Genomic DNA, 25,421 nt, shown 5'->3' on the forward strand with positions numbered 1-25,421 from the left:
GTTGTGAGGTGAGAGGGGAATATGTGGAAACGTTGCTTCTTGTCAAATTTGATTGAAATATTAGTGCAGTTTTAATTGAAATCCCATTGGGATTCAATCCGACTCATTTATTTATTTATTTATTTATTTATTTATTTATTTATTTATTTATTGTAGTTCTCAGTTAATATGTTCTGAGTTAATTACAAAAAGAAAAACGTGTATTAAGAGCCACAGGCTGCTCTTTGAAAGAATTCAGGTTAGAGTCCTGGCATGTACATAGGGACTGACAAGCATCTGTAACTGCAGTTCTAGGGGATCTGATGCCCCTTTCTGGTCTGCCTGGTCACTGTACACATGTAGTACAATGCATGCATGCAGGCAAAACACCTATACACATACAAATTTAAAAAAATTAAGTGACTAAGTGATTAGTTTGGAAAACAGGTGAGGATTAAATAGTGTAAGTAACATTTTTTGAAGAAAACCTGGCCTTCAGTTACTGTGTAAAGTGTGTTGGTTCATCTTCACATCAACTTAAGTGGATTTAGAATCACCATGGAAACACACCTCTATGTGGTGTGTCTATGAAGATGTTTCCTGAAATATTTAGCTGAGGAGTGAATACACACCCTGAACATGGGTGGCCCAATTCCCTGGTCTGGTTCCCCAGACTGAATAAGGAAAGGAAGCCGGGCACTAGCGTTCTTGATTCTCTGCTGTCTGACTGTGGGTGCCATGTGACCAGCTGCCAGCTGCCTGCTTCTGTTGCCACAATGAAGTGAACCCTCAAACTGTGAGCCAGAATAAGCCTTCCCATCCTTAAATTTAAGTCTGTGGCATTTTGTCACAGCAATAAGGAAATGACTATAACACAGGATGAAGATTGGGTACCCACGCATGGTCCCTGTGTAGCGGTCAATGGATCGTTTACCTCCTGGCAGAGACGTGTGAAATCAAGGAGAGTGTTGATGGGACTGGGACAAGAGACTAGTTTTTTTGAGGGGGGAATGTCCTCATTTTGTATCATTTGTCAAAATAACATCCAGATGAACTGACAAGCAAAATGTGGACCAAACATTAACTGCTGGGATAAAGCTCATGCTCACTGGTCTGTGCCAGTCTGCATGCAGTGAGGTATGCCCAGGGAGTTCCCGAGATCCAAGGTAGCAGAGGGTGTGTCTCCATCCCATGAAGAGCAGAGCTTCTCAAAAGCACAGGGAGCTGCCTCACGGGAATGGCCCATGTGTGCTTACACACACATAAGTGCAGGGCATGCCTGGAGCTCAGTGAGTGATGGTGGTTTGGAGTGAACACAGTAGAAGATATTCCAGCTAGAAGGCAGGGTGGCTGGAGAAGTGTTGAATGCAGGATGCTGGTGCTTCTTAGGATGCTGAGGCATGAGAGGGGCTGTGCTCTGTCTGAATGACCTGGCCCCCAACACTTGCTTGCCCTGGCTTTATTTTTCCCAAGACAGGTTCTCACTCTGTAGTCCAGGCTCAAATTCTCAGTCTTCCACACTGGGATTGAAGGTGGGTACTATATTGTGCTTGCTGCAGGATCTGTATCGCTTAGGTTTCCTGAGGTGTTGCTGGCACACTGTGTGTGAACTGGTGAAGGATGTGGGCTAGGATTTGCTGGTGGGTGGAACAGGAACAGGTGTGGGAGAAAGCACATCAGGTGATGATGTGTCTGTCAGAGAGCAGAAGGTACCAGGTGTGTTGCCGCTGCCTTTAATCCCAGCCCCCCCCCCCTCCCCAGGCAGGCGCAGGCGGATCTCCGTGAGTTGTAGGCCAGCTTGGTCTACAGAGCAAGTTCCAGGACAGCCAGGACTATGTAGAGAGATCTTGTCTCAGCAAACAAACAAACAAACAAACAAAGTAGAGAAAGTACTCAGACCTCTGTCACCAGTGGAGAGAAACATAGTCAAGTGATGCAATGTGGAACTAGTGATAAAGAAAAATCGCCAACCAGTGAAAGGCAGTGCGCGTCTCACAGAGTTCATCACCATCCTGCCCTCTCACGACAGCAACACAGATAACAACAGCGCAGGGAGCACCGTAAGATGTATTGTCTTTTGATCAGTGATTCTGCCCTGTCCTCAGAGGTGGGCCAACGGGCCAGGGAGGAGTCAAGCGTTCTGGGGACATATCTAGAGTTCATGTTGAAACGCTGTTTCTGTTGTGCTTCCAGATGAAGACAGTTAGTGTGGCCTTGGTCCTGTGCCTGAATGTGGGCGTGGATCCTCCAGATGTGGTGAAGACCACGCCCTGTGCTCGACTGGAATGCTGGATCGGTAAGTGCCAGCCCCTCCCTTAGTTACGCACTTATGTAAACTGTTGTTTTAGATGGGTTAACCTTTATTTTGCAGTAGAGAAAGTTTTCAAGGAATACTTGGAACAATAAAATAGCAACTATTGGTTTCTGTATTTTTCCCTTTAAAATTGGTTGGTATATGGCTTGTGCCTATACATGGTGTATAATGGTAGGTATACATACTTGAAAAATGGGACAACTCATATTTGTATGTAAATACATGTATAGTAAAGTGAAGTGATATATTTAAGCATAGCATCATGCCATGTGTCAGATGACAGCAGCGTATTCGTGCTCACAGTGCGCTAAGGATGGCTTAACAGCATTAGATCCCAGTTAATTAGCTCCTTTAGTCTCCATCTGAGTCCCGGGTCAGAACCTTGCACTGCACTGCATTGCATAGCATTCGTATGTGTGCACGTGTATATGTGCTGTGTGCGTGCAGCAGATGTGGAGGCTCTCTCCTTTCACGCTGGGTCCTGGAAACTGAACTCAGGGTGTCCACCTGCTGAGCCATCTTACTAGCTTCTGATTGTTTGTTTTGTTTTTTTTTCCTGTAACAAATTGCAAATGCTTACTATTTCAAAATTTAACCATGCTAATGAAAATAAATTATAGGCAACTTTCAATATTTATACATTATTTTCATATAACTATAACAGTCTTTCAAAAGACATAAAGGATATTTTCACAATACCATGTTGCAAAAGTAGGACAGCATTAAAGAACATTAGTTTGAAATGTATCTCTCAGTGCTGGTTTTGAAACTCAGGAAAATGAGAAATAGAACAAGAGTTTGCTCTGTGTGGTCCTGTGAGTACATGGTGGAGCTGGGTGCCTGCATTAAGTTGGAGACGTGTTTGCCGAATCCTGGGGGGTGGGGGGGTGGGCGTGAAGCAAGGGGGATCTCTGTCAGTTTGAGGCCATTCTGACCTATATAGTTAGGTTCTAGGCCAGCCATGTACACTGCCTTTCATAAATGAGGATAGGTGGGTAATGAAAATATGTACAATAAACATCCTCCCCACCCCTCAGTTTCTCTGTGCAACAGCTTTGGCTGTCCTGGAATTCACCCTGTATACAGGCTGGCCTCAAACTCAGATCTGCCGGCCTCTGCCTTCCAAACACAGGGATTAAAATTTCTTTACGAACATTTCTCAGGGCAAACACAGGGTTGATTAGCAGTCACCACCATTCTCTCTAGGAGCTTTTCACACCACAGCTGCAGCCGTTTCTCTTCCCAGCTCTTGTAAGTTCCATTCAGGGTTTTATGTTTTGAGACAAGTGTTGCTATGTAGTGCAGGCTGGTCTCATCCTCAAGATCCCCTGCCTCCACTTCCTGAGTGCTGGATCACAGTTGGGCACTGCCACACCTGGCTGATCCGCTCAGAAGGACACACACTTTTCCTCAGTTGAGAACTGTTGGGACTTGACAGGGTGTGGTAAGAAGAAAATGCTAAAGACTTGCTTCAGCTGATGCTTGGTATCCAGTATTTCTGTGCTTTTACTGGGGATGGTGGAGTGGGGGGCAGTTTCCAAAGTTGCAGGCAGAACAGTGAACAGTTTTCCTGATTCATTGAGTTGCTTGGGAACTCTTCAGTGTTAGGTCCACCCACAGGGAGTCTCTTAACAACTTGCTCCTTGTGGGGTGGAACCTGTGGACTGCAATCAGGTGAGGCCTGTCCTCTGCAGCACAGTCTGGCTAGAGTGGCCCTGATTAGGTCTCCTGAAGTAGCCTGGCTCTAAAGTGGCTCTGAAGTTTGGCCTGGAGAATGGCAGAAGAAAACTGCTGTGCTCCGACTGCAGTACTCTGCAGCCGTGTGAGGTGCTCTGTGGGCTTCTCTTATCCCTGCCCATCATTTACCATGTTTGGCCCTGAGCTGACACTTGCGTGTTAGCACTGGGGCATCATTGTGTGCTCTGTTCTCCAGAAAAGCTGTTGCCAGTCAGCTGGGGAAGGAGAGGATGGGAAGTTCACATGGGTAGGTGCTTCCCACCAGAAATCAGGGAAGGCCTGTCTTGGTGGAGAAGGCTTGTGTAGACTTGGGGCTTGAGTGGCCATATGCACTTTATCAACAGTGACTGGAGGGAGAGAACAGAATTTGGACCCTGGAGGTGTGGAGAGGAAGGTGGGGTGTAAGAACAGGGAAGGATCCTGATTGTCAGGTTGGTTACAGTAGCCAGAAGAACAAGGATTGGTCAAGAAGCTGCACAGGTCATAAGGCAACTTGGCCATTGAGGGTAATGAGAGGTGGTGGAGGTGCTAGTGACAGCACCCAGGCGTGGCTTGTACCATGCAAGCATGCGAGCAGATCACCAGTAGGACTGTGGGGGATAGTCACTGGTGTGGGACTAGTTGCCACCCAGTGACTTTCAACCATGTGGCTATGTAGAAGGCTACAAATGCATGTTTTGTGTTTGGTCTCAGCATTTTGTGCTGTCACTAGAAATCAAAGAATTGTTTACTCAAGACCCTGACGTCATTCGTCCCAGCTTCACTCTACCTGCTTAGCTGCTTTGAGCCTGGTTTCCTTTTGTAGGGAAGAGCTAATGGTGCCACTGCCTCAAGGCTCCATGCAGAGACTGGCAAACTGTTTTAGTTTGTTTGTGCTGCTGTAACAAAACAGGAGACTAGGTAATTAGTAAATAATGGAGGTTTATGGTTCACAGTTCTGTAGAATGTAAAACCCAAGTCAAGATGGTGGCAGATGGTGTGTCTCGTGTCTGGTCTCTACCTCTAGGTGGTGATGCCTTGATCACTGCTTCATGTGGGGGGTCAGGGCAAGAGGGTCTAGCTAGTTGCTTGCAGCCCTTTTTAAAAGGTCTCCAAAGCTAGTCTTAGGTACTCTGCCCTTGTGACTTAATCTCTTCCTGCCAAGTGCCTCTTGCACTCACCTGTGTGGCCGAAGAGGGGCATAGCAAGTGTGTCCCATTAGCTTTTACCCAGCCTGCTGGCCTCTGGGATTGCTGTGCAGTCAGGGCTGGTGTCTTAGAAGTCAGATGGTAAAATACACGTGTTCTCATTCCATCTAACAGATTAGACCTTTAGTATGCCAGGTAGTTGTTGAAGCATAGCCCAGAGCTCTGCTGGAAGCTGTGAGTGTGAGTGTGGCCTTGTGGGAAGGGGAGATGGAGCTGCCTGTGCTGGGTTGAGAATGCTCAGGTCTCAGAGATGAGGGTTCTGGATGGAGCCTGAAGAACACTAGACCTGCACATGTTGGCTTTTTGTTGTTGTTTGCTCCACCTGAGCACATGACAGAGGATCCCAAGGCTGCCTGGAGAGTGTGTCAGTCAAGTGTCTCTGAGGAGAAACTCAGGAGATGGCACAGAGGGTAGGGCATAAGCTGTGAATGTCAGAGTAAAGGCAGCATTGGCAGGTCCCCAGGAATTGAAAGCTCTTGGGGAGCCCTTGTTCCTCCTGCTCTGTTCCTCATTCCTCTGCTTTACAGACGCTGTTTTGCCTTCTGGAAACAACTCCTGTCTCATTTCAGAAAAGCAGGAGAGGCTGTTTGGTTTTATGGCTGATATTGAATGCTATAGTAGTAATACAAGTACAGTCACTGAATGGTGCGTGTCCTGTGCTTGTGTGGGATGTTGGCCTGACAGCAGAATGCAGAGCAGACTGCTGAATAGAAGCAAGGGCGCTGGAGCGGGGTGTTTGTGTGCTAGTGGGAGAAGCTGGATGGCAGAAGAGGTTTGTCAGAGGCATGGTGTTCCTGCTATCCCCACAGATATTTAGGGACACGTGGCCCCCATTGCCCAGAGGCCCTGCAGATGAACTGAGACAGTGCGTCTGTCTGTCCTTGGTCTGGTTGTGTTGATTGCAGAGTGCATGCACAGAGCCTGCTACTAGCTGGGCAGAGCAAACTGGAACCCCAGGTCAAAATCAGTCACCATTGGCCTTGAAGACCAATATGGTGAAGGTGAAGTGGGTATTGCTGCACAGCAGGACAGTGACCTGCCTTGGCAGGGTTGAGCTTGGAGCTGCAGGCAAGGTGGGCAGTTGGGGTTAGCTGTGACCAGTGGCTGGGCTGTGGCATAGCTCCAGAGGCAGTTGGAGTATCTGCTCTGGGGACTCAGTTTAGAACACCGCATTCTCTGTCCTGTTGTGCCGCTATCTAAAATTAAGGCAGTGCCCCGTTCCCTTTTGAGGGAGGATAGCACAGCCACCTGTAGTCTCTCGCACCGTTTATCAGTGGACGACATAAACCCTGAGGCTCTTTGAAGTCGTGAATCCCATCCATGCCCCCAAGCAGGTTGTAATGCAGCTCCTGGTTTTGATCCTAGCAGGATGTGGTTTGGTCTCTAGTCACATGGGCAGTGAGGTTTGTAGGGATGTCCAGGCCAGCTGTGGATGATAGTGTCTGCTCTAGGATCCCAGCCACTCTGGGGCTGAAAGGTCTTACCACTAGGCAGACTGGTGTGGACCTGCCCAGCTCTGCACAGCCTTGTGGTCAGGCTTTGTCCTGAAGCTCAGTGGGGAGACAGGCCCCGTACTGTGTTTGCCACTAATTATAAAATGGAGAGATGACATTATGATTAATAAGATACAATCATCAAGAGCCATTCCTAATTTCAAAGTAGCCCCTTTTGCTATTATGTATTTTCTCAATCAAAAATTAGTCATTCAAGGTTATGCAACTAATTAATGGAGGAATCCTTGAAAGACACTCTGTGATTTACACTGCATCCAGTAGGCAGTACTCTACTAATAAGTCAATTAGCAAATCTTAAGTGTCTGCTAACTACAAGGCACAAAGAACTACAAAGGTTCTTTGAGCTGGGAGCTGTGTGTTACTTCTGTTCTTGTATTTCTGTTGTGGCACAGTCTGCATACAGGAGGCTGAGCATGGCCTACATACAGGAGTCTGTGGTTCAGCCTTCATTCAGGAGGCTTTGCCTCAAACCCACTGCACCCATGATACCAGACCCCTGAAGAACATGGTAGTAGAAGCCGAGGGTAGCCACATTCTCAGCACCTGGCACACACGCTCTTGGCGGCAGCATGTGTTCTTATTTGATGCTCATCTGAGTGGGGAGTGTCTGGTGGGCTCAGCTGGCTTCTTTTCTCCTTTTGGGGGGTCTTGCTTTACAGGTTCAGAACCAGCCTGTGGAGAGTGTCACACAGCCTTCCCAGACTGCTGCCAGTGATGACAGTGGTGGTGGCAGACGGAAGGACAGTCTGGCTGGGCCGCATCGGGGTATATATGTGTGAAGATGACAATAAGTAAAGGAGAAAGAGAGCAGACATTTTGCTGTTGCCTGACCGGTGTCAGTGCTTTACAGGACCTTGGGCCAGGTCACTAGAGAGCTTCAGCTATCCTAGGCTGGGAGGTACTCAGCCAAGCTCCTTTCCATATCACATTAAGTGCTGTGAGATTCAGAGGGTTTATGCTGAAGAGCCACAGGGAAGAAAAACATTTAAAATCCAAAAGCTTTACCATCATGCTAACTTCTGCTTTTCCAACCCTTCCTCTTTCACCCCCTTTATCACTTCCTTCCCAGTTCACTTGAAACAAAATGAAGCCACAAGGCTATGGGAGATAGGGATTGTCAAGAGAGGATTATAGCTGTGAGCCTGCACCTCACACTGGCCGGAACACCTCTGCTGGTGATGTCAGGTGATTCTGTTCTCCTTAGTTTGCTCTCTCTTCCTTTCACGGCTCTTCTCATTGGCATAATTTCTGAGGAAATAAAACTAATTAACTGGAGGGATTTCTAGTAGATCAGAGGTGATGCACTGTTGTGTGACAGCCTTTTCCTGGGGAGATGCAACCCACACTCACCCACACACACCATTGACAGGCATGCACATGCACCCTGCTCATCCCTGACAGACAACCGTGACAGACCAAAGGACAGCCACCATCAAAGTCCAACTTGGTGAACCAGTGAGATTTATTGGGGTCACTTACAGGCACTGAAATGGCTCAAAGACAGCGGTAACACCAAAGCCCACCCTAGCATGGGTGACAGCTCACAAAGCTGGGAACCTGGAGCTCACTGCACAGCACGCAGGCAGCTCAGCAGGCTGGAGAGGGTCCTTTCCAGTGCCTCAGTTGGATCCCTTTTCAGTCTCAGGTTTTGTTTTGTTTTTCTTCCCCCTTTCCTTTATTTGTTTTGAGATAGGGTTTCTCTGCATAGCCTTGGCTGTCCTGGAACTCACAGGTCTGCCCACCTCTCTCTGCTTCTTGAGTGTATCACCATGCTCAGCTATACGGAAGGGGGCAACTGCAGCCTTAGTTGGGAAGAAGGTATGGGGGTTGACATTCAAGTGAGAAGGATACCTCAGTCCTTCCACCTGTGGGGTAGACCAGACCTGAGCTGTGGCTGATTAGAACCACTTGCACTGATAAGATGATGCCAGACAGACCTATCTTTCCAAAGAGGAAATCACTTTTTCTTACCCACAGGCTACCACACTTGCTGCTGCACAGTGAGTGTGGGCAGATGAGCTTTGCACATCCTGTGTCCGTGGCTTTCTCTGCTCACCACAGACAGCCTGCTGTTTGAAGGGTGGCTTCTAATTGTAACCTTCAGTGGCAGTTGGTAGAGCTCCAGCCTAGCATGTGCCAGGTCTTGGGTTTGATTTCCAGCACCACATGAATTGGGTGTGGTGACTCATGTCTGTAATCCTAGCACCGGGGAAGTGGAGGCAGAGAGTCAGAAATTCAAGATGGCTATGAGCAACCTAACAAGGGTTAGGACAGCGGAGGTACCTGAGACCCCAATTCGTACATGTGTAATATGGTCAATCCCCACCTTGTGTTAGTCATGGCCTGTGGGTTGGGTCATCAGGATTGTTTCCAGATCCTAGGATTGTCTTCCCATAGAGCAAAGAGAAATAAAGACTGGATGTCATGTCTTGTGTTAGTCAACAGAGCTCCCATAGTTCTTCAAGGCACAGTAGTAAGAACAGTCTCTCACATGCTGTCACTCAGCAGTGTGGCTCTTCTGGAGCTTGAATTGGAGTCTCTAGCACCTGTCTTGAAGCCCTTTTAGGATGTTGACTGGAGTTACAGACAGTTCTGAGCTTGTCTTGTAGGTGCTGGGAATTGAACTCTGGAAAGAGCAGCCAGTGCTCTTAATCACCGAGCCATGTCTCCATCCCAAGATTTACTTTATAATAAAAAGCTCTTTAAAACGTCATTTGTGTCTATGAATGTGTGCTTTTGCTAGCACAGGGGAAGCTTTCCTTCAGTGGCCCAGCCATCCATGAGTTGTCACATTGCTGTAGCTGACCCCCAGGGGAACTGAACTCTACCTGGGTAGAGTTGTTTCTTTGTTCCTGTTGTCTTTGCCATGTCTGAACTGTGGGAACATTTGTTCTCTTAGAAACAGCTTGGTAAACATTTGACCTTTCTTACTGATGGTAGAAAAGCCGTCTGGGTGAAGCTGCTGGAGTCTTCCAAAGGGTTTGAAGGCTGTGACTGCTGTGCTTTGCTTTGCAGCTTTAAAAAAAAAAAAAAAAAAAAAAAGAGCCAGGTGGTGGTGGCACACACCTTTAGTTCCAGCACTCAAGAGGCACAGCCAGGGCTACACAGAAACCCTGTCTTCATCCCTTCCTCCCACCAAAAAAAAAAAAAAAAGGTAACTTGCTGGGAGCCATACTTCTATCAGGCTAGTGGTTGATGGTGAGCCCTTGGACTGAGCAGAAAAGTTTTGTTACCCAAGCACTGGGAACAGTTTGGTTAGGAGGGTCCTTCTTTCACACAGTTATCCCTGGACTCATGTGCTGGGGACTTGAGCACACACAGTAATGACACTGACAGCAAGGCCGCCTGTGGAAGAAACCTGAGGACGAGAATGTCAATCTCAAGGCTACAGAGCCTGGGGTCTTGTCTATGGCAAATGCTGGACCAGACACTCGTGGTTGCCAGGTTTTCATCTGTGAGGTGGAGTGGCTGGACGGCACGTGTGACCTTTGGGAAGGTAAAGAAGGCATGAGCATTGTGAAAATTGGGTACTGCTTAGGGTGTAGGAGTGTAGGAGTGGCAAGGCCACTTAGAAGTTCGATAGGACCTACTGTGGCCAACTCTATCTAATGCTCTTGACTGTTTGTCTTTGCACAGTCAGGAGAATTCCCCTGCATCCCATCTGCTTGCAGTGCTCACTTACCTTGGTCTCTCACTGTGTTGGGGTCCATGTTTTCCATATCCCCCCTAAGTCTAGCTGGATTGGGGAGTTAATTATGATGAATACAAACTAAATAAGAAAAAAATAATCCAGCTTTTAAAATTGCCTTTGGTAAATCAGAAATGCATAATAGATTTCTTAAATTTCAATTCCCAAGAATGCTCCTCATATTTTGTGTGATGAAACTGGAGTCTATGAGAGCCCCAAGCCATGGGCAGAGTTGGCCGCCCACGGCAGCTGCCAGGAGCTCCTACAAAGCAGGTGTAGGAGCTGAGCTGCTCTGATTTGCATGATCACCTGCCTTCACTGAGGGAAAGGGACATGCATTCTAGAAAGTGAATGAAGTGGTTTCAGCTGACATTGATAAAATTTGAGATTTCAAATAAAACATTAGAATTTGGAAGCTTGTATCTGCCACTGTGAGTTGGTGCCTTTCTGATGCTGAAAGCATCCTCTAATGAGATGGTGTTGTGTCAGTGAGTGTGGATTTGTTCTAAAAACACCAGTGAAGGAAATGGGCTCTGTATTACTCAGTAAGCAGTGTTTTCCAAAGGGGTGCCACAAGGAAGGCCAGCTCAGTTCAGTGCCATGCCTCAGATACCACATGCCAAGTAATCACAAAGAGATGTCATAGCAGAGGAAAGAGCCAAGGCCATTAAATCACTATTTTTTTAAGCCCCCCCCCCCCCCCCCCCCCCCCCCCCCGTGAACGAGTGTGAGTGCTGTGGGTTTTCTCCATATCCATGGACTCCAACAACACATGTCAGGGGAGGCAAACACAGATCCAGAGTCCAGCAACCAACTCTTCAGTTAGATACTGAAGACATTTACAACAGTCAACGGTCTTCCCACTAAACTTTGTGTTTGCTAGTTTTTGTTACTGTTATTATTTTAATCCAGGGTCTGTAAGCTGCTTGGGAGCTTCCTATGTAGCTGAGAATGGCCTTGAACTTCTGATCTTCCTGCCTCTACCTCCTGGGTGCTGAGATTTCAGGCCTTCACCTCCATGCTTGTGTTTTGTAGCTCTGAAGATGGAACCCGGGGCTTCATGCATGCTAGGCAAAGCGTTCGACCAACTGAGCTGTGTCTTCAGCCTCTTATCACTAAGTTTTTGGAGAGATCATAATTATTTTTCATTATAAATATTCATGTTAAGACAGTGAATTTATCATATTTAGTTTCAAAAAAGATGATTTTGTATATGTGAGTGTTTGGCTTACAAGTATGTCTGTACCCCATGCATGCCTGGTCCAGGAGGTTAGAAGGCATTGGATTTTCAAGAACTGGAGTTATGGGTACTTGTGAGCTGTGATGAGGGTGCTGGGAATTGAACATGGGTCCTCTGCAAGAACAACTGCTGAGCCATTTTCCAGTCCCACTTTGTCATATTTAAATGAATGAATGAAGATAAGGTAATTTTTCCTATATGAATTAAATGCTCTTTTTCTTTTTCATTTGCTCATTCTTTTTCTAGCACAGGCTGGCCTTGAACTTGGGATCTTCCTGCCTGGATCTCATATTCTAATATGGTAGATATCAATAGACCAAAGCTCTTTGGGATCATCAGATATTTAAAGACTGGAAAGGGGTCTTGAGACAGATGGTGTGAAAACTGCAGGCTCAGGGTTGTTAGCATGGAAGCTGCTCAGTGACACCAGGGGTGTTTGTGCATGTGACAGTCTAGATGGAAAATTGGTGTCTCCCCTCCTCTCCCGTTCCCCCTCTCCTTTCCTCTCCCCTCTCCCCTCTCCCTCCCCTCCCCACTCCCCTCCCCCTCCCTCTCCCATTCCCCCTCCCCTTCCCTTCCCATTCCCCCTCCCCACACAGGAGGATTGCAGTTTTAACACAGAATCCCAGTAGAAGCATAGCTGGCCTCTGTGCCCGGGAGCAGAAGCAGAGCAGAAAAGTGGGGTGATGGTGGGTGCTGAACAGAAGGAGTAGTTGCCAGGCCAAGGAATTGCCCTGAGCCATTTAGTAAACAGCAGGCTGTGGAGCCTGTCCTGCCCAGTGTGTGTTATCTGCTCTGCTTCTGGTTAAGCACAGATAAACTGAGGCCTGGATGTGTGTCTTGTCAAAGGTGATGGTACCATGGAAGAGGATGTGTGTATTTACTGAACCTTCTTTTTGTTGCTTCTCCAGATCCTCTGTCTATGGGTCCCCAGAAAGCGCTGGAAACCATCGGTGCAAATCTACAGAAGCAGTATGAGAACTGGCAGCCAAGGGTAAGCTTACTCTGTTTGCCTTTCTGTTCTCACTCATGGCTTCCTTGCTTTAAACTGAGTGAGAACCTTGGCTTCTTATCAGATCATTCGGTAAGTGTTGGCTCCCCAAGGCTCCTGTCAGTCCCCGTGCAGCCTTCCCACTGTAGTTCTTGGTGCATACAATGGTCTGTTTGCTTGGTGTAACTTTGCCCTGGAAAAACTTTTATAAGAAGTGTAACTCCGCTGTCGTGGAAATCACTCTGTAGACCAGTCTGGCCTTGAACTGCTTCTGCCTCCCGAGTGTGCGCCACCAACACCTGGCTAAGTGTTCTTTAAGGTTTTAATTTTGCACAAAAGAATGAATTTTCAGTCACTTTTCTACAACATCAGTTAGCGCGTTGAGATATAGGAGAAGAGCACCCAGCACTCAGAGCGGCACCTCTTATGTGTTTGGCTCAGTTCAGAAGGTGAGGTTCCTTTAGGCATAGTCAGCTAGCTGCCAATTCAGATGTCTTTGTTGCCTAACACTGGACAGTGGAAGTTAACTCCATCACACTGCCTGTAGGAGCTTAGCTATTTGTCAACCATCCAAAGACCTCTTCCTTTACCTTGCTCACTATCTGGCTGGAAGGGTTAATACATTTAACAGGAAATTAGAAATTGGGGTGTTGGTGGAAATGCCTTTGTTTTCAGCTTTGTGTGAAGCACGATTCTGGAATGACCTGCAGGTTGTTAGGAGACAGGCGTGGTGAGCAGGTGGCCCTCGCCATGCATCCACCTCTTGAGTCTGACTTGTTTGACTAGAACCTTTTAGCTATGAACATGAGAGAAGCAAAGGGTTTTGGAACCTCCCCCACTTAACCCTTGCCTACTCAATAGGCTGATTTGTGAATTACTTAGGCACAGAGCTGGAATCCAGGGGCCTCCTGTACATTATTTACATTCTTCAAGTAAGAGAATAGCCATAAATACACTTCTTCTGTTTTTTAGCAGTGCTCTGAGTAATTTATGCTGTAGCATTTGGTAATGAGGTTCCAGGTCGTTTAGAGAGATTTCTGGGTGCTCATGTTTTAGATTTGGGCCTTTTTTCTTTTGAAGACAGGTTCTCAGGGCTTTGCTTTTTTGCATTTTGTCTTTCAAATGTGTAATTTCTGGTGGTTTATATAAAAATCCCAAAGAGTGTAATGCATTTGGCAGTTGGTTAGGATTGGAGTGATTCCTTAAAAGTAGCTGAGATGCTAGTGTCCCCGTGAAAAAATAGCTTCTTTGAAGGTTTGCAGGTGTCCAGCATGTCAGCTGGTGGGCCAGATCTGAAGGGAGCACATGGGTGGATTGGCCTCCTTAGCCTCTGTGCAGTGTGTGGAGGGGACACAACTTTGGTCCAGCCATTGCTTGCTTGTCTAGGATAGGATGTGTCAGACCGTGTCCAATCACATCCTCCAGTGTGTGTTTGTACAGTGTTCCCTGTGACGTTCTTAGTGACTCTTGCTGCTCTAATTGTTGTTTCCTTCTTTTAGAGAATTAGTCTATGGGGAAGTAATCATTCAAGTTACACACTTAAGATTTGAGCACACTAATAATGTTTATTCCTTGTGTGTGTGTGTGTGTGTGTGTGTGTGTGTGTGTGTGTGTGTGTTAGTGCCAGCTTCATTATTCACATAGCTTGACATGAAATAGGGTGTGTGTTAGTTCACACTAGCAGACAATGAACAGAATCTTCTAAAGTAGGAACCCTTTTCTTTGGGACAGGCTCACTACGTAACTCCGGTCATCCTGAAATTCACTTTGTAGACTAAAGATTAAAAGATGTGCCACCAATGTGCGTTGTAGTGCCCTCTGGGGTCAGATTGACCAGCCAGTTGTGAGCTGCCATGTGGGTTCTGGGAATTGAACCTCGGTCCTCTGGAAGAACAGCCAGTGCTCTTAATGGCGGAGCCATCTCTCCAGCACTCTTTTAATCTAAGTCTCTATCCCAGAGCAAATCTGTCCCATGGCATTGTGACTTAAGGCAGGTCACATTTACTGCAGTAAATGATCCAGACACAGGACAGTAGTATGAGTCACTTGCAGGACAGGGCAGTGGAGGGACAGTGGGCAGCTTCCAGGGGTCTCCAGTTGGGGAGAACTGGTTAAAGGCAGCGTGTTTCAGGGAACAGAGGAGTTTGAGGTGGGCGTGGTTCAGGGCTGTTGGATGCCTAGGAGAAGATGTCAGAGTAAGATACAGGCAGAGCTGCTGCTCAGCACGAGGCCATTTGTCTTTCCCCACACCCAGGAAGCTCTACTACAGCCATAAACACCAGCTGATTTCTTCCTGGATGCCAGAGCGAACATATTCATTTTCACATGTGCTACAAGTGTCTCAGAGTTTCTTGGTATGTGCCATTAATGGGACTCTTCCATTTTAGAAATAGCCTGTAGTAACGTCTGTCACCAGGATACCTCTGTCAAATGTAGGAATGTGCTATCAGTGCTCGGTGTGCCTTGTATCCTCTTCTGCTTAGATGCCTCCATAGCAACGGAGGATAGAGTAAGGAGGTCCAGCTTCAATGCAGAACCTTTCAGTAGGTGCAGATTTCTGCTGCAGGCAAGAGTTTGCACAGAGCAAGAGGTAATTACCCGGCTCCGATGTGTATGCAAGGTATGGTCCCCAACTGTAAATCAGGATCCTTGGAAACATTGCAAAGGTAAACATGCACTGCTTTACTGTACTCTGCAGACCTCTTGTGCCTCTGCAGTCCTAAAGAGAGGTTGATGTGCCACCTGCAACAAAACAATGGGATGGCATTAAATTCCAAGACCTCTGGTTGAAAGACCCTAGATTCTGTTTTCTCTTCCTCTGCATGCTTTATTGCATCACTCACAGAGGTTGGGAATCTGCAGTGAGGTCATTTCATTCATATTTGCTGAAATCACATCACACCGCGTTGGGATGTAGATGGGAGTGGATGGGTGTGCTGCTCTCTGTGGCAGCCGGGGCAGCCGGTGGGGCCTGGCACACTGCCTATCCCTTGCCAGTGCCAAACCTCCAACATTCCCTCCTTTTCTGGCTGTGGTGATTCGGGGTCAGATACTTTTATAAAGGTGAATTTGGTTCAGGAAAAAATGTAGAGAAACCAGTGTGATTTTATTTCCAGAGGCTACCAGACTGTATTGGGCTGTATTTTCTTGCCTGGATGATTGAGCCCTTTCCTAAATAATTTATCAGTTTGCCACTGGTGGAATATTTGTTTCTAGTTAAATTTAAGACATTGCCTTATTACCTTTAGGTATTTAAACTCTGGTTTTATGGGGGGATTGAAGGGAAAATGCCAACTGTTGTCTTGGCTGAGAATTCAGTATTAAAGCTCCCTTGATTCATGATGAGCCTCAAGTGCAAGTTTTATTGGGAGCTGAGAGCAGGGGCTTTTGGGCTTTTAGGAATTTGCCCAACAGATTGGGGTGCTGGCAGTTTAGCACGAGGTGCAAGCCAGGAGCTGGGGATAGGCCCACTTGCCAGGGGTATGGGAGGCACTATGCCTCTGCAGGGGTAGGTTCCGGCTCTTCTTGTAAGTAAATTCTGTGGGAATTGTTACCACTCACTGTGGAAGGTGAGGTGCTTTGGTACACCTGGCCCAGTTGGCAGGGAGCTGAGGTGACCATCGAATGGGCCTGTTGGTTGGTGCACGTGCCCATAGAGGGGAGGACGTGCTGTCCACTGTGAATCCGCTTTGCCATAGGAACCCCTTCTCACCTAGACCAGCAGGAACGGATGCAGGTTCTGTGGTCACCATGGGCTCGTAGGAACCACATACAGCCGTGTTCTGTTACATCAAGCGGGTTTTAGGTCCTAGCTCCTTTTCAGGGCATTTTTCTTGTGTCTGTCACAGTGGATTTGTAGTGAACAAATGAAACATGTCTTTATAGATCTTCCTGCCAAGCAGTGGACTTGGGAACTGGGATGGATCGCTTTCCAGCAAAACAAGGCTCCTGCTCTGGTTGTTTCTCCAGAGAGCCAACGTTGCGACCTTGGTGATAGGGCTGTGCACTTGGACTGCACACATGCCTTGTGAGCTGCTTTCAATGAATTGGAGTCAAGAGATGGCCCGGACAGCTGCCCGCCCTCCCTCCCTCCCTCCCTCCTCCCTCCCTCCCTCCCTCCCTCCCTTTCCCTGTTCTCCCTCTCCTCTCCTCCCCTCCCCAACCTCCTCCCCTCCCCAGGGATTTTGTTTTGTTGTTTGGTTTGGTTTTAAGGTTTTTTTTTTTTTTTTTTTTTTTTTTTTTTTTAGAGGGCTTCTCTGTGTAACAACCCTGGCTGCTCTGGAACCCTCTTTGTAGACCAGGCTGTCCTCAAACTCATAGATATCCACCTCCCTCTACCTCCCTAGTGCTGACATTTTTCTTTCTATGTTGGATTTGTAGGCTTGTTCTGTGGAGGTTTAGGTACAGGTGTTGTTTACAGAGCCCAGTATTTGTGTATAGTTCTGTGTTTACGGGTTGCAGTTAGTGTTGCTGGGATCTGGACTTCTGTGCCTCCTCCTCAAGGGGGCTAGTTGCTGGCTATTGGGAAACTTGGTGGGGGGGCACATGGCATGCTGCTCAGTGAGCTGAGTGCTAGGCCTGGAGAAAGCTCTCTCCTCCCCAGATGCCTGCACTCTCAGAGCCCTGAGGGTAGTCTTGTAGCCGTTTGGGCTGCTACTGGTTTCTGTGGTCGCAGGCTCTAGATGCCTGCCTCTGCTCTGAGGGGCAGGATGGATGGTCTAGTACTCCTCCCAGACCCCACCCTGGAGTTCTGTGTGGATTTACTTTGGGATGTGCTGAACACTGGTGCTGGCATGAGCCAGTGGGCCCTGCCTTTTTTGGGATCTTCAGAGTCAGATATCGAAGATCTGAGAAGGTAGTGCTCCTCGAATCGGGAAGGTGCTAGGGAGGGGTCACTCTGCAGTGAACCCCCCAGCTTGTGACAGCACTGCTCATCTGGACACAGTCCTGTTAGGGTGTCACTGTCATTCCTTGGTCATGACTGCACCATGCTCCTGGTGTAGTTGGCTTCTTCTGTCTGCCAGCAGCCTTCTCTCTCCTCAACACAGCTTGATTCTCTGTGGAGCCAAAGGTTGGGCATCATCCACCTGTTTGTGTTTCTGTGACAAACTGCAAATGAGGACTCCTAGCCACAGGCAGAATTGTAGCTGGCTGACTCACTGTTGACATGATTCAAAATCCTGCATGAAGCGCTTTGCCCCTGTTCTCATTAAATTTGTAAGATGGCGTAGATATGTCTTCTGGCTGTTGTGGGGTTAACCATTGTGTTGTGATGGCTTCCCTTAACGGCTTCCTGCCCAGGTGTTAGTGATTGTACTCACGACATGTGTTTGCTTGTGTGTTTGCTCTGGCGTGAATCATCTCCATCCCACATCTTTCCCTGTCTTTTCTCTCTTCTTGCCTGACAGCTTTTCCATGGACTGTGTTCAGGGAGAGTTCTCATGGATGCTCTTCAGCTGAGCGGCTTCTTAGTCAGCTCGCCCTGCCCACACACTTCCTGTCTTGCTCTGTCCCCAAAGGCAATGATGTCGCAGCAGCCTTCTGGATGTGGAACTAAGATCTAAAAACCAGTTCCAGACTCACAAACCTGAGCTGCCATTGGAGCTACTAACAAGAGCACACAGGTGTCATCATCTCTGACTACCCATTCTTTTGAAAGGTTACATACATTTTGGAGGAAGGTAGGCTTTGGAAATCATTAGGTTCCAGCCGTTCTATCACTGTTCAGAAGGGAGAGGAAGAGTCCTTCACTCTCTCCCTCCTGTGCCTGTGGTGCATCAGGTCCCGAGGCTTTGCCCTTTGTCCTCTGCACTTACAGTGACTTTTCTGTTTCTACATCAGTGCAGAGGATGGCAAGCCTAGCAGCTGTGGGGAGAACAGGACATGCAAACTCCTGCCTTTGGTCTGACCAGATGGACATTGACATGTTACTACCTCATTCTTTAAGCTGGCATGGGTATGGTGGCGCACACCTTATTCCAGCACTCAGGAGGCAGAGGCAGAGGCAGAGGCAGATATTATCTCTTAAGTTTGAAGTCAGGCTGGTCTACAGAGTAAGTCCAAGACAGCCTCGTCTTGAACAAAGAGGAAAGCAAGAGGAAGGCCAATGTGTAGAGTAAAGCAAAGCAGCCAGCACATTTGCAGCTGGTTGGCCCCAGTGCCCAACACACCCTTGATGTTCAGCCCTCCTTCCCTGGACTCTGAGCTATACTTGAGGCTCCCACTACTACTCTGGAACTTTGTGCCTCAGAGAATTCCTGTGTACTCATCCTGCTTCCTGTCTCCTTGTCTCTAGTATTGTCGGGAGAGCAAGCTCCCTCCCATCTCTGCTGTGGAGCCACCTGCTCCAGGCATGCTACTTGTGCAGTGTAAGAGGGCTTGATTCTTTTCCTCAAAAGCCTCTTAGGGACCTGTCTCCCATCACTCTTCTTCTACTCAGAAGGCCACTGTTTCTGTATGCACAGATTTTGACACAGACACTGTATTTGTTGAGGATTGAAACTGTAGCCTATCCAGCTCTCTGGTACCTATGCATTTCTTCCTGAGGTGGGTTTCAGAAGTGAACCATGTCTGTGGGCCAGAGTGCCTGGTCACATGGTCCCGAAGAACAGGTGCCAGGGCATAGCTGCAGGTGCTGATAGTCAGGAAGCCGAAGTCATAGAAGGCTGATTTTTGGAGTGCCAAAGGGAGCCCCCATATGCTCACTGCACGCCACTGTGAAAGCTGTAAAATTATTCCCTAGCTTAATGAGAAAGTGCTGATGGGGAGAGGTGAGTAATGGGTCAGAGGGAATGGTTATGACACTTGCTGTGGTGTGTGACTTAATTTTGTAGAGGACCCATGTGTCGTGGAGGCGCCTGCACATCTGGGTGTTCACCACAGTGCCGGTACCACTCCAGTGGAGGAACCCAATGGAGATGTTTTAAATCTTGGATAAAATTAATAAAAATAAAACTATATTGAATTCATTTATTTTAGTGTGTGTGTGTGTGTGTGTGTGTAAATGTCTTTCTTAGTTACTTTCCACTTTATTTTTTATTTATTTTGAGATGGGGGTTTCACTGAATCTGGGAAGAAGGTTCTGTGCATAAGGTACTCACTGTGCAAGTGTGGATCTGATTCTAAACCCCTAGGATCCATGTGAAAAGCTAGGCGTGACTGGGTGTTCTAGACAGCGGTAGTGTGGGGGCTGGAGAGATCCAGCTTCAGGGGAATAAGGCAGAGGGATAGCGCGGGACACCCGGCATCCTTCTCTGTTATCTGTGTGCATGCATGGGTGCACACAGCACACTCATGCATGTGTACAAGTGAGTACACATACATACACACATGCCCGTACACACAAACCCACACAATAAACAGATGCACGAACTTTTGACATTGTCTAAATGGTACGATAACTGAAAGCACTTTGCTGTGCGGCTTCACAGCCACAGGTATGCTCTATGTATGTAACCCTGGAAGACCGTATCTGTGATGCAGCCAGCAGCCCACCTCTTTCCATGTCTTAGCATGCTGTTTCTCTTGTGTTTTGTCTTATCTGGGCTCAAGATCTTGCAACTTGAAAATGTTTGCTTGAAACTTTTTGAAAAATACTCCTTTTAGGGTGAGGCTATGGACAACAACTCATCTGGAGTTGTCTAGAGAATGTTTTTATTCTGTTTCTGTTTTAAGTTCTGAAGGGCAATTTTGTTGTGTGTAGAATTTGGTGTCCTTGACTTTCTGTCAGTTTCAGGGTGTTTTCCTTTGTAAACTTTGTCCTTTGTGGTGAAGTGTTGGCTGTGAGTCTCAGTGCACTCACTCTATGGGCTGTGCCTGCCCCTCATAGTGTGTCTCAGCTGTGGTTTGACAGTGTGGTGCGCTGCTTCCGGCACCCTTCCGAGGCTCATGTCAAAGCTCTTTCCTTTGGTTTTCTTCATTGGTGAGAGGGTCTTATGTGTGGTTCAGCCCTTTTTTTGATCTTTTTTTTTTTTAACCAGTAATGTCTGTTCTTTGTTCATTCTTGCATGTGTTACATGTCATGTAAATTTAGTCCATCTCTTTTTTATGTTGCTCATCGTGTTGGTTTTTTCCTCAAGCAGTTTTTAAATGTCATTTACATGCAATCAGATGCAGAGCAGAGTGTTTAGCTGGGTTAGTTTTGACAGTTGCGTGCTCCTGTTTCATCAGCACTCAGAACAAGAACATTAGAACTCAGGGACCATTCTTTTCTGCACCTTCCTGTTTTCTTCTCCCAGGGATACTGGAAATTGAACCCAAGGACTTGCACATGGTGGGCCACCTCCAAGCTATGCTCCTAGCCTCCCTGCCCTCCTTGGCCCTCCACTGTGCATCATCCTGTTGGGTTTGCCCTACCTACAGCAGTCAGTATTCTGTCCTTGGCCTCCTCTCTGCACGCTCCGGCTGCCTCCATAGTGTTGCCTGTGTCAGTACTTCATCCCTTTCTTCTGGCCACTGTGTAGAATCCCTCTGTGTGAATGAACACAGATTCCTTAATGCTCTCAGGCGTGTACTTGGGTCAGTTCCACATTGGTGTTATGAATAAAACCGCCCTTTGTGGGAAAGCCTTCATGTGGTGTGTGGAGTTTCATTTCTCTGTGTAAACACCTGGCAAGAGAGTGCAGGTCATGGGTGGTGGTGTGCTTTTATCTGTGCTTTACATGCCCCATGGCATTGACAAATTGATGGTGGTTTTGTTTCCCTTCTGCAAAGCCAGGCTCGGGGGAGGAACCTTACCTACCACTCTCTCCTGCCTGCTGGAGACATGAGAGCATAAACACCTTGATGCTTGGCTGTCTTTGAATGAATGAATTCTTAGGTGATGCGTGGGTGTTATTTTCACCTCAAATAGGACTCATCATGTAGGGAGCGAATGTGGGTTGTGTTTACCAGTGTCTAGTTTGGAAGTGTGCCTACAAATGGATGCACAGTTTAGGAAAGAACCAAAATAATTGCTTTTACCTGTCATAGACTTGGGAACTAGAAGTAACTGGTATCTTCAAACCTCTGCTCCATCCCTGCAGAGAGAGACATGTAGAGAGATGCTCACTGTGGCCACATAATTGTTTAGCTGCTTCTAGTCCAGCCCTGTTTAGAATTTCACCTTGGTCCTCTTGGGTTTTCCAGCTCTCTGGGGTCTGGATGGAATTCCCCAGTGACAGCAGAGCTCTGCGCAGTGTAGCTAACTGACTTTATACTCCAGGTACAGAACCCTGGACCTTGATAGCTAGGGCCTGCAGGCTGCCACAAGCTGTCTGGACTAGAGGATGGGTGTGTATAATACATGGGTGGTTTATTTCTGAGTGCCGATGGTAGATTCATAGCATTCTCTTCAGAGCATCTGGAAGCTTTCTGACAAAGTAGAAGATGCATTTGTAAGTGTAAAGCCCAGAGCAGTGACAGTTTCAGTCCGCATTACACCTTAACAGAACAGAGTTCAGTTTTTGTGATCTCTGAGACCTGTGTTCTCTCTGCCTGTCTTCTCTATCACAGTGTTTGGAAGTTTTGCCAGTTCTGCTGGCAGAGGACGCAGTGGGCTTGCGTTCTGCCTGCTCTCTCTCACCCAGCTGCACTGTATTCTGCAGTCCTAACCACTGAGTCTGAGTGAGTGCTTGCTGGGCGCTACTCTGCAGAGCCAAATACTGTCAGAGCTGCAGACAGGGCTCAGGAAAACTGTTGTGGAAATTGGAAATATTGGCACATCCAAATCTGTGAGGGGCAACTGTCCGAGTTAACTAGACTGTATTTATTTTTAAAAGGTTTATTTGCATGCATTCATGAGTGTGTAACGTGTACATATGTGTAAGTACACATGAATGCAGGTGTCCTTGGAGGCCCGAACAGACCATTGGATTCCTCTAAAGCTGGAGCTACAGGTTGCTATGAACTGTTTGACGCGGTGCTGGTAACCAAACTTGGGTCCTCTGTAGTAAGCACGGTGTTTGCTCTTAACTGCTGAGCCATCTCTCCATGCCCTGGATTGGATTTAAATCACCATGGAAATACAGGTCTGGGTACGTGTAGGTAATTGTTTCCAGAGAGGTCCTCACATAGTGAGTCATGCCCTCCCTATAGTGTGTCCTCACATAGTGAGCTTGAATTAGCCCTCTTTTCCTTAGGCTGCTTTTGTTTGCTATTTTGTCACAGCATAGAGAAAAGTAACTAACTCATCCTCAAGCCATGCTTAACTGACCATCTCTGTTGACCTGAGAGCTATCCGCTTGTTGGGGTGAGTAGGGAGGACACATGTCTGGTTTCTAGTGACTCTCTTGAGAAGAGCTGTTTCTCCCGTGTCTTCTAGTATTGAAAATGTTACCATTTGGTATTGTCTGAAAGCTTATCTTCTCCTGAAGTTGGTTGTGAAAATACATTGTATCCTTATTGTCTCTCTGTTCTGGGATCTGGGAAAGACTTCCTCTCCTGTATCTAATCTGTTGTAGATGAAATTTTGGAAAGGGGAAACATTCCGGGGGAAATTACCAGTGTTTTAAAAACAAATGAGAAGGCTTGGGTGTGCTGTGGGTGTGCACTGGTGTGAACTGGGCGTGCTGTGGGTGTGCAGTGGTGTGAACTGAGTGCCTTCAGTAGCCACCACCCTGCTCAAAACACAGAAGACGCAAAAGATGGTCACTCTGCCACCTCTTTCAATATAACAAACTAACCCAGTATTCTCAACAAAAGCACAGTGCCTTGGTAGTGCTGCAGGTAGTTAAGTGAGGGCAAAGGACCCCAGCCTAATGAGCCACATGTGCCTGCTTAGGCAAAGGGTCCTTCAGGGTTATGGTTTGCTTTGACCCCTGGAAGCAAAGCCAGATGTGGTCCCCCCCCCCACCGCAGATCTGACAGAACAGATTGACAGAACAATCTGGACTCATGGGAGGCAACCTGAGAGCAGCATTTCAGAATAAGAGGCAGTCATACAGTTGCCAGAAAGTCATACTGATTGACCGTCATGCCCCTGATGACATGCTGCTTGATGGCACACCGCCTTGTTCCCAGGGAAGGAGTTGCACTGTTTGAACTGCACGTGTGGTTTGTGCACTTACTGAGTGCAGAGCACGGGGAGCGTTGTCTCCTCCACCATGCATTTCCTCAGCCCAGGGAGGATACCAGCTTCTCTCACCCCAGTGCTTCAGGGATCTGCAAGCTCTCCCAGGACCCTGTTGGTCCTCCCAGCACTGCCCTTTGCCTCTGGGTCACAGAAGATAGAAGAGCTGCTGGTGTTGGGGAGGTAAAAGGGAAGCAGCTGCTTTCTGGCTGTGAGGAAGGGCTGGTCATGAGGCTATTATGACAACAGGGCATTCCAGTAAGCAGAAAGAGCAGGTAACCACGGGGCTCCCTCTGCATTGTTGCTCCTTTGAATAAAGATGGATCCTGAAGCAAATTGTAAAGGAGGATGTCACCTTCCACTGACAGAATGCACACAGCAGAAGACCACCCGAGTCAGGCACAGCGTCCATAGTTGAGCTGCTGACCTCACATCCTAGGTATATGAAGGTCTCCCTTCTGACTTCAGAGCTGGGAGCAGGCCTTCCCACCCATGGCCTTTGTGGGCTCAGTCTCTTGGGCCCAGGTGCAGCTGTTGACACGTGAGCAGATGATGGTGTTTTTCAGGGACAGATGTGGAGGCCATTCACTCTGGTGTGCTTGTTGCTGTTTGGGCATCATGTCACAGAGGTGATATAAAAGGAATTGGCGGAACACTATTGTGATTGGTTATGACAATATGTGGGCAGCCATGCTTCCTTTCTGCATAGTCATTGCAGTGACTACAGGAGCTGCCATTTGCCAACAACAAACATACTGTGAACGGAGTGACCTTTAGAACTCAGGTCTTAAGAGAGGTGGGATAACCTGGCCTCTGCCTCCAGAGTGCTGGGGTTAAAGGTGTGCGCCACCACCACCTGGCTATATATTCTTTATCAATAAAAACTCAGGAGTCAGATATTGGGTTAAGAACCTGAAAGATCAGAGATGTGGTGAAGGCATATTTTTTTTCTGATTCAAAGTAAACTTTATTGACAGTCTTGGGAGTGTCAGAGTGTGATCAAAATACCCCCCCCACACACACTTCTTTGACAGCTGATGTTTCTGTCTGCATCTTTGTCAATAGCTCTGATTAAAGACTAAGCTTTGAGGGATGTGCACAGTGACTTAACAGGCTGGAGAAACAGCTGGCCAAGGGTCTTTATAGAAAGCCTTGAGAATGCAAGGTGGTGGTGAAACAGGCACTTGATGTGCCTTTGCCTGAGCTTTCTACCGCCTGTCCCCACCCTAACCCCACCCCCAGCCTCCACCATTGCTATCCCATGGTCTTCAGTTTGCCTTTGCCCAGAGGGGTGCCAGCAGTGGGTAGTGGCTGATGTGTCACAGCTGGTGCACAGAGGAAGCTGGTGTGCAGGAGGCCCCCACCACCCTGCTTCACCCGTGACTGCAGCATGGTTGCAGAGTTGCTGCTGTGGTGCTAAACAGCCTTGGCTGTTTGTATGTTGGATCCATTACTTCTTTTTAAGAAGCGACCATTAGTTGGCTGATTCATTGTTCCCTTTTAAAAAGGGCTGATACCACAAAGTAGGTTTTTGAGCAGATACTTAATAATTAAGGAATCTTTTCTGATTCAGGCAATGTGTAGGAAGTAGGGAGGAAGTGAATTTTCCTTCCTGGCTGTGCTAAGATCTCCTCATGCTCGATGTTTGAAGGTGAGGATTGGCTGAGGCCTACAGGGAAAAGTACTGTAAATAAGTAAAGTCTGTCCACTGGAAGTGAGCTTTG

At 47.5% G+C, this 25,421-nt stretch overlaps 1 protein-coding gene across 4 annotated transcripts in view; it reads left to right on the forward strand.

The window, feature by feature from the left end:
• The window catches only part of Rptor (regulatory associated protein of MTOR complex 1), a 258,920-nt gene that overhangs the window by 58,659 nt on the left and 174,840 nt on the right, over nucleotides 1–25,421 (forward strand). For all 4 annotated transcript variants that reach the window (XM_027425469.2, XM_027425467.2, XM_027425470.2 and 1 more), the window contains exons 2-3: nucleotides 2,173–2,275; nucleotides 12,571–12,653. In XM_027425469.2, coding sequence (XP_027281270.1) covers nucleotides 2,173–2,275; nucleotides 12,571–12,653 — 186 coding nt within the window. The remainder of the gene's footprint in view (nucleotides 1–2,172; nucleotides 2,276–12,570; nucleotides 12,654–25,421) is intronic.

This window comes from Cricetulus griseus, chromosome 7 (assembly GCF_003668045.3).
Source record: "Cricetulus griseus strain 17A/GY chromosome 7, alternate assembly CriGri-PICRH-1.0, whole genome shotgun sequence".
NCBI classification, from domain to species: Eukaryota; Metazoa; Chordata; class Mammalia; order Rodentia; family Cricetidae; genus Cricetulus; species Cricetulus griseus.